This window comes from Electrona antarctica (genome assembly GCF_951216825.1).
Source record: "Electrona antarctica genome assembly, chromosome: 14".
In the NCBI taxonomy this organism is placed as follows: domain Eukaryota; kingdom Metazoa; phylum Chordata; class Actinopteri; order Myctophiformes; family Myctophidae; genus Electrona; species Electrona antarctica.
Genome location: NC_136795.1, coordinates 42,554,684 through 42,564,514, shown reverse-complemented (window position 1 = coordinate 42,564,514; position 9,831 = coordinate 42,554,684). Strand labels below are relative to the sequence as shown.

General features: G+C 43.1%; 1 protein-coding gene across 1 annotated transcript; it reads right to left on the bottom strand.

Annotated features, from left to right (window-relative positions):
• Nucleotides 1-638: 638 nt before the first annotated feature.
• On the bottom strand, nucleotides 639-8,832 carry LOC306937208 (uncharacterized protein; the record flags this gene model as incomplete). Its single annotated transcript, XM_079520874.1, has 7 exons — nucleotides 8,640-8,832; nucleotides 7,480-7,668; nucleotides 6,555-6,656; nucleotides 5,818-5,967; nucleotides 4,306-4,345; nucleotides 4,102-4,156; nucleotides 639-1,377 (listed from the first exon to the last, which is right to left on the bottom strand). The coding sequence occupies exons 1-7, from the start codon at nucleotides 8,787-8,789 to the stop codon at nucleotides 639-641; spliced, it is 1,425 nt and encodes a 474-aa protein (XP_079377000.1). The 5' UTR covers nucleotides 8,790-8,832.
• Nucleotides 8,833-9,831: the final 999 nt, after the last annotated feature.

Here is a 9,831-nt window from a genome sequence, read left to right as displayed (position 1 = left end):
CTGAGAAATGGCAAGTGTGGTTGCGAAGTACAGTATGACACCACAAGGGGTGACATAATACATTTTAAACTTTTTGGGGCTGCTCTATATAAACAAAGTTGGGCAATTAATATAGTGTGGTTGCCGCATCAAGGCATCAATGTATTTAACCTTTATTTAACCATTAAATAACAAAAACACATTTTTTTTTTAGGGAGATTATAGTCCCTTTTATGAGTGTGAACTGGCCAAGAGAAGAGGCAATTAAATACAGTACATGTTGCAGCTCTGCCAGTAAACAAGTACAGGACATAACAGTGCCAGACATATACCATCGGTAAAAAAACGATACCGACTATATAGGAAGCTCAAGGACAAACAACAAAGAAGTGACCAATAAAAAACTAATAAAAACACTAAGAGCAACAACATTTGCTACTAAACTAATATGGTATAACTAAGAGCAACTACATTTGCTACACATCAAAGCAGGAGCAATGTCTGGGAAGTGTGACCATGGCAATCCTTGTTTAAAACTCTCTAGAGGGATTACAAAAGCCACGTTAATGGTATATATTTTCTTTGATTGTGTGTGATCACTTTTCTATATTTGTCTTTCAAATGACTGAACAGAGAGAGAGAGGGAGTGAGATTAACTCTTAGTCTAATACTATACTGAATTTCTCCGCCATTTTGATCTGTTCATCCAGCACGCCCTGCAGATCTTGAGCCAGCAAGCGAACTTTGCTCATAAACGTGTTCTTGGCCGACTGCTTCAGCCTCAGACTGCCTTTGTCCTTAAAGTACAGGTCCATTTCTTCTTTAGCAAAGCTCTGAAGCAGCCGCTCAGGCGACATGCCTGCTACGTGCGCTGTAGCATCGTACATAGTCTGTGACAGTTCTGCCATTTTCAGTGCCTCAGGCTGAGCTCCTGCCCTTTGTAACCTGGACAGGTCATGCCTCCTCAATTCATCCATCCCAGACTGGATCAACGCCACACAACACTCCACGTCAGCAACGCAAGCCCTGTAGTCCTGCACTATCTTTTCCATCTTCTTCCTGTCCATACACCTCTTGCGGGCAATAAACGCTTTGGCGCCCACTCCCCCCCCAACGCCAGCAGACACCAGGCCAGCACCCACAGCTGTGGCCGTTAGAGCCAGAGTAGCCCCCAAGGTCAGGGGAGCCAGGACGATGCCCACCACAGCCACGACGCCGCTCAGTGCACCCACTGCGCCTGCGCCCCCTGCAATAGCCATGGTCTTGGTCTTCTTCTGCATCTTGTCCAGGCTGCCGGCGATATCGTTGAGTGCAGAGATGTGGCTTTGCAGTTGACTCAGGAGGAGGTTATGGAGACGTAGGGCTTTCTGCACGTGCATGGCTCTCTGATTGAATTCCCTGTATAGGGTAACATGAACAGATTAGAAGGAAAGGTCATCATTCTACACCAGTGGCTTTCATGTTCATGTTTCATGTAAAGTTGCCCGAACGGCCAAGGCTCCAAGAATCGACAGTCCAAGAATGTAGATCTTTTTTGGTATTTTATTTACCTCAAAACACAGAGTGAACGACCCCTGCTGGATTTGACTGTGCAGGCAAAAACAATACTTCCAAAAATAAAGGCTTATCGACAATACACTTTCAAAACAAACAGAAAGTAAGAAATTAACACTTGACAACTAAACTAAGGAAAAACAACAAACCAAAGAACTTAATAAACTGAAACAGGCTATGCCTTCCTGGAAGGCCCTGGCAGCTCTCCCTTGGAGTTAGTCTCAAGCAACACTGATCATTTTCCACTCAGGATTCTCTCCATTATGTCCATTATTTATTTGGCATTTGAGCCACCATTGGACCACCATTTGATGACATTTATCCTCTCAGACCCAAAACTTTACCTGTCCATTCAAACTCTATAGACGGGCCCGCCCCAAAGTTATTAGTGCAGCCGTGCCCGGCAGCCGGCGAAAACTAGAGTTCTAATCAGGCCCGGAAATTAAGGCCCGGCCCTAACTGGGCCCTCATCAAACCCTGTACACTCAAGACACTACCCCCGCTGCCATCCTTAGATATGGAGTTGACCTGTTCTGACATTCTATATGTTGATCTGACCTCATCAAACCCTGTACACTCAAGATACGCTCCACATATGGCTAGACCTCATCAAACCCGGTACACTCGAGACACTGCCCCCGCTGCGACCCTTAGATCTCCATATATGGAGCTGACCTGTTCTGACATTCCATATGTTGATCTGACCCCCCCATGCCAAAGCGCCAGCACTTGCCCAGCAGTCTGCCGTCACCCAGGCGGATGCGTGCACGCGACCTCGCCCTTTAGGGCGAAGTCGCTTCTCGCCCTCAGGGCGTCTTCATGGTTAAGTAATACTGGCAGTGAATGTTGCAGTAGATTTGTGGTATTGTACTATGCGTGATACCTGTAACATGTACGTCATGTTAACAACTAAATTATAATAACACTCAACAAGCACAATCCATGGAAACCCTTAATCCACAGACCTCCTCACCTCTGATCAAAGTTAGGCACCTTTGCATCAAACTATTGTCCCTTTAAAACCTGCCACGCTCTTCATTAATCACTCATCGTGTACATAATTATATGTATTTCCCGGTGTTTATTTCCCATTGTTCCATCGGCATACTTTCTCATCAACATACAGTACCTACCTACAGTATACCTGTTCACCTTGGAAACTACAACTATTGAAGCTACGTTGACAAACATGACAAAAAACTATCTTAGCTGGTAGAACTTCGATCCTGTCTCCTCCTGTCCTCATGTAACACTGTGTCCTCTGAAAAGTACATCCGTCTATATACTGTAATAACCATTGTAGAATGTACAGTACACACCCATTCGCCTTTTCAGCTAAGTGGCTTGTAAATTACCCTTACTACCCTGACTGTGATTAGATTAAAGCTGCTTTCATTATTAGTAAAACTTAGAAAACAGTAGAACAGTTTTTTTTTTTTTATATAATTTTTATCCCACGATTTTGCAACCCAGTTTTTTCACCCAGTGCCAATTATCTAATGTAATCCTGGGCGCTACACTTCCTCTGCCAACCTGGGGGGGGCAGCAGACTGACCTCATGCCTCCTTCTATGCATGAGGAGTCCAAGCTGCTTCTTTTCACCTGACAGGGGGGAAATTCCTTGGCCGGATGTAACGCGTGGAAGGAACACGTTATTCCGACCAGTTCCTTTCCCCTCCATCAGGCGCCCTGGCTGGCCAGGAGGAGGTAGTTTTAGAGACCAGGATTACTGCATGTTTTTGTGAGGGTACCTACCCTAGGGGACACGGGGAGAACATGCAAACTCCACACAGAAAGGCCCTTTCGCCAACCCCACCTCAGGTATGGGCACTGATGACGCGGAGGAGGGAACACGCCCCCAGCGCCCACAGCATCCCCAGCGGGAATCGAACCCAGGACCTTCTAGCTGTGAGGCGACAGCACTACCAACTGTGCCACCGTGCCCCTTTGTATCTTGTGTCTTTAATAAATCAGAAATCACTGTCTCATGAAACACTTAGTCCTAATCCCTGGCGCGTCAAAGGCTTCTGTTGCATCATGATTGCAGCATCAGCACAGCAGACTGAGGACAATATTTAATTGCTGTCAGGCGGAAACCTTGTATGTCCTGAAACTGGTTCAATATGCATACCATTTCACTTTAAAACAATTTAAGCAGAAATGGCAAAGAATAACAGATCTACAAGCTCACAACACGTTGCATTGCAATGTGTTGTGAGCTTGTAGATCGGTCATTTCTGCTACTTTTGTTTGACCCTACTGGTCCATTTGTATAGGCCTATACCCGCTGTTGTAACCTGACATGCACATCAACATAATGTTGATGTGCTGCAGGAGGCCTCGCTGTGGCAGCGTGTGGCTGACAGTAGCTGAGGGAGGGCGTAAGAGCAACTTAAAAACTGTCTAGACGATGAAATGATCAAAATCTTTGGGGAAAGTGAAATATATCTTTAACATTTTTGAAAGTGCGTGGCCTACATGGTGAATATTGTAACACGACAAAGCGCTGTGTGCACTTAAACACAAAACGTTGACAGGTTACATTTGTTTGCTGCTATCGGCTTTTACCTTGTTTCGTCTTCTATGTTGAGGCCACCCAGTGATGGAGCCATGGTATTTGAGTCTACAAGAATAGCAAAAGAGATGCAATTACGTGTAGATAATGCAATGCACACTATGGTTCTTTTCTGGGTTCACCAGCACAACACAAAACAAAATAGAACATGTAAATGAAAACACACACAGAAGCACCACACGACATGTTATACTTACATGGCATTGTCTTCAGCCATCTCAACAGACTGTCTATGTCCTTGGAAGAAGAGGTTTTTATTGTCAGAAAGGGGTGGTAAATTAAGCGCATAGCTTCAGTCAATACATTTACATATAACAGGGATCCTACTTTTTTGCAGTTGGCTAAAGGTTTAATTATGTATGTTTTGATTAGTATAGTTTCTCACAGATTACATATGAAACTATAGTATGAAAAGTATCTCAACATTTCAGAAATACTTGATTGTGCCTTTGAAAATTTGCATATTCTGCAAGATATGAGCGTTGCTTATAGTCTTATACTGTCCAATGCTTGACTTTCATGCCAGCAATCATTTTGTCAGACTACATGCACGTGGCCATGATGCGCAGCCTGCATAGCTAGTTCAGGCCATAGAGTATAAAGAAGGATAGAGACTGAACTGGCGCGAAGCTCCGCCCCCCCCCCCCCCCCCCCCCCCATTATTCATGTCAGTGGAAGTTGCTCAGTGGCGTTTTGAAGCACCCGGAAGAGCCTTCTACTTCCGCCTTTTTTCGATTTGGGCACCAAAATTTGGTGCCAAAAATGCGGAAGTGCAAACGCGCTCAACGTTAAAGCCCAGCTGTACGGGGTTTCCCAATCATACTTCCACGGGTCCGCCTGCAGTCCTGCCTGATCAGAGCGGCTATGTAAACTTCTCTGCCTACCTGCTCATTCCTAGCTTCTCTCTCCTGCTGGGCGGACGACCCGTGCGTCACTGCTGCGCCTCCCTGCCTCGCTGCTTAACGTGCTGTGCTGCTCATGAAGTTTTGCAATCCCACCGCCTCCCCAGCATCCACATGTATAGGCTCTGTTTCTATATATTCCCTGTAGCCTAATTCTATTTGGTTTATAGCTTAACTAAAACTGTATGTGCATACTACAGGGAATGAATGGAGACAGAGACGGATGCCAAACTATGCTTCATATACCTATGCTCAATACATCTATTCTATGCTCAATAAATATATATTCTAAATTCATTCTAAGAGTTCTCTGACTGAACTATATTCTTGTGATATATTGGGTTTTGGTGACATTCCAAGAACTGCCAATGCAGCCAGGCCTTTAGAGGGCAGCTAACAGGTCTTCCACTTTGGGTATGGGATACTGCTCCAGGGATGAGACTGTGTTCACCGTGAGCTTGTAGTCTCCACATAGCCGTATAGTCCCATTAGGCTTCAGGATGGGGACCACAGGTGAAGCCCACTCGGAATATTTAGAGGGCAGCAACGGACTATCTTTGGGGGCTGTGGGTTACAGGTCAGAGTGTACTGTGTTCCCCGGATGTTCTGCATTATTGACGATGATGTTGACCAAGCTTGTTGTTGTTACGTGTGGAGTCTAAAGTAAAGTACTTATTGCCAACAACTGAGTGATTCTTTCAGAGACTATATAACAATTCTATACAAATAAATAATGAACCTGTGATTTTGATTGGAGCATGTAATTACACTGCCTTCCATTACACCTACTGTACATACTGTACATACCTCCACAGTTTGTAGAGTTGTTGAGCTGTTACTGTGGATTCCACTAACATTTGTTGTGGAACCACAGGAAGACAGTTCCTTGCTTAAAGGTGGTTTATAGGTGGACTTCATGGTGTCAGTCAGTGACTGGCTTCTTTCACTAGCATTGGTCTGAAGGTAAGAAGAACACATAATTGGCATTATTTAGACTGAGAAACATTGCAACCACAAAACAGATTTGACAGATAACTAAAGGAATCAATGGTGACATCCTCAACTCAACGCTATCTATCGTCACATATCACAGGTTTTATCTGTTACTGTACTAGTGTACTTTATATCAGTGGTTTTCAACCAGTGGTCCGGGGATCACCAGTGGTCCCTGAGGGGCTTCCACGTGGTCTCCAGCTAAATGATGGAGAGTTGGTAACCAAATGGACCCTTATTAGATCTTTAACTCTTGAGAGCGTAAAATGTAACATTATACGCTCCCAAGAGTTAAATTATTGTTAAAAATCGGAATTACTTAATTTTCAAGAAATTAGAAAATGTAGAAGAATTATTATTTTGATCAACGTTTGCTTGTTATCTCTCCTAAATACAGCATGGAATGGTGGACAAAAACACAAAAAGAACTTTAGTTTTGGGTCTGAGAGACAATAATCATCATAAATAGTGGGCCCTGGTATCAAAATGGTTGAAATTAAACCACTGCTTTATATGAATATTTTGGTGATATATACACTCCCCCCTCTTACCTTTAGGGGGTCCATGTCTTCATACACATTATCTATGGTGGTGGAGGAATGGAGGTCACAGGAGCCAGTAGGAAAGGACTTCTCCAGAAGTTTTGTCCTAGCCTGTGGGGCCAGTTATTCTGGTTAATACACACAGTTACAACCTGTCAGATTTGACAGATTAGTAAAAAGAATCAAGGGTGAAATTGAAACCTGATATTGTGACTGCAGCCTTTCATTTCACTGTCATGTCCTACCTCCAAAGTTTGTAGAGTTTGTTATTGTGGCGTACACAGTTGTGGAACCACATGGAGACAGTTGTTTGTTTATAGGTGGACTGGTGGTGATATAATACGGCAATGGAAAAGGGTGGCATTTGTTCCTCAATGTAGTGGGAATGTGCGTCAAAGTTTCACAGCAAACCAAGTTCATGATTTGAGGCATTTTGTTAAAGATAGACTGCCGTGATTTTTTTCCACCCTAAAACATGATCATCAGGTATTATTCTTATTATATGAAGTGGAAGAAAAGTGTACAGTATTTGTTAAAATGTTGTTTTTATGTGGATACAGCCACCAGTTCATTAAGTATGCTTGGTTTGCCTGGTGGGTGGTGAACTGAAGCCGCACCCAAAGCTGTTGTTGTATGATAAAGGGGGAGGGGTTAGGGGAGAGGAAAGATATTTTGATGTCACTATATCACTGTTTTGTTCATTGGCACGTGGGACTGTTAAGGTTTCAGCCTCCAGGAAGAAACCCTAAATACAAAGAGAAGACATCATTGCACATAACAACCACACCAAGGGGTCTAATGAAGAAGCTGTTACCTCATAAACACATGAAAAACTGGAAAAAATACAAAAATCACGGCACTCCATCTTTAAACACCGCCACTCGTGCAAACTAGATGCCAATCGGGTTGGAATATGAGCGTGCGTGCCTCTCACCCTATCATCGTACTCATTGGGCGCCTCATAGACGCTGGAGGAATGCGATACAACTGCGTTCTCATTTGGTGACTCATAGATGCTGGAGGGATGCGATACAGCTGGCCTCTTGATTTGGCGTGGTGTAGGTGGAGGGGCGAACTGTGGTGGAGGTGGCTGTGTTGCCCTGATTTCTCCTACATTGACATACTGTTGCGGATAAGATAGGAAATTATTACATGATTTACACGATTGCATCCTGATATAATGCTCATTAGATTAGTCATTCATAAAAAAAGAAAAGAAAAGTCATTATTCGGTGAAATATCAACAGCATCGAATGCCAAATGAACAGATACATATTAAAGGACCACTTCACCACTTTTCAACCTATCTTCATATAATAGGTCCTCAATAATAATCATGATACAATGGCACAATTTCTTTCTACTTGGTCTGTGTCTCATAGCAGGGCTGTGGGCAGTTCAGAAACCCGTCCACCAGTGACATCATCGATGGGGAATCCAAGCTAATAGAAACTGCAGGCTTTCTAGTCTAGAAAAGTTTCAATGCGAAAATGGAAGCCATCGTTCTCACGATAATAAAAATCTAAACATTTTTGTAAAACAATCTTGTTTAAAAAAATATCTGCCTAACGATGATGTCACTGGTGGACGGGTTTCTGAACTGCCCACAGCTGTCCTATGAGACACAGACTGAGTAGAAAAGAATTGAGCCATTTTGTCATGATTATTAGCGAGGACCTATTATATGAACATAGGTTGAAAAGTGGTGAAGTGGTCCTTTAAGGGACATTTCCCACAGCCAAGATGTCAAGATTCAAGATTATTTTATTGCCATGTCAACGAGGTTGATAGGAATTTGTCTCAGTGACATTCATTGCAGTAACAGGGGGATGAGACAACAAATGAACTACACGCTGGAGGAATGCGATACAACTGTGTTCTCATCTGGTGACTCATAGATGCTGGTATGCATTAAGCCCTGGCCTGTCACCTGGCCATGTCCCTTGTGATGTCCTTAATTGCAATAGGTAGGCTACTGCCTTTATTGTAACTGTGTAGGCCCTAAATTCTCTACAAATAATGAACCTGTTATTTTTGTTTGGAGCATTTCATTGCACTGCCTTTCATTTCACCAACATGTCCTATACTGTATACCTCCAAAGTTTGTAGAGTTTTTGAGCTGTTATCGAGGCTTCCACTAACGGTTGTTGTGGAACCACGTGAAGACGCCTGCTTGTTTAAAGGTGGAGGGGGGCGAACAGGGTGAGGCCATGATTTGGACCTGGGAAGAAGTGTAGGCTTCATGGTGCCAGTCAAACCAAACTGGCTTCTTTCAATAGCATTGGTCTGAAGGTAAGAACAAATAATTGGCATTATTGTAACGTATGTAATGGGATAATTTAGACTCCAAATGGGAGCCACACAATAACCATCAGATTTGACAGATTATTCTTCACTCAACGTTATCGTCATATCACAGGTTCAATTAATCTTAACTGTAATTTATTTGAGTGAGATATTCACTTTTCCCCGCCTTACCTTTAGGGAGTCTTCATACACATTATCTGTTGTGGTGGAGGAAGGGAGGTCACAGGAGCCAGTAGGAAAGGACTTCTCCAGAAGTTTTGTCTTAGGCCTAGGGGGTATGGGTGGCTGTGGGGACAGTTGCTCTGGTTAATAGACAGTAATAGTAATACAAGTGTGAAAATAGACCCGGTCCATTCACTTTCAGTGTCCATTCACTTTCAACGAAACAGGATTCAGGGTACAGTTAGTTCAGTTCTTTCTATTCAAAGGAAGATCGGTAAGAGTCTCTTCAGTAAGACAGAAACACAGTCAAGAGGAATGCCCCCACGAAAAATAGATATAAATACTGTGTGTAAAATCAGTGTGACACACCCTTTTGCACAGATTTGCTCTGCCCAGTTCATTCAGAACACATATCCGCCCGGGCGGCAGTGTTGCCATATTGGGCGGATTTCCGCACAATTGGGCTACTTTAAAACTTATTGTGCGTAAAAATAGCCTTGGCGCTCTAATAGCTTAATGAAGGAAAAAAAACAAAAACAAATCATAAAAAAAAGAAAACATATCCGCACACAGGATAATTCTCCCAAGAACATATATTGTATTATCACATCATGTTCATAGGAACATTAGCCGTTTTACAATATAGGCATTTAGCAGACGCTCTTAATCCAGAGCGATTTACAATAAGCAAGAACAACACATGGTAATAGTGGTTTAAAAACTTTAAATATCTTCTTATGCAATGAAACATGTGTAGCCTTACCGCCATGTTAAGTTCCAGATGTCCTTCTCTGAATCACTTGAACCCAAATGTATG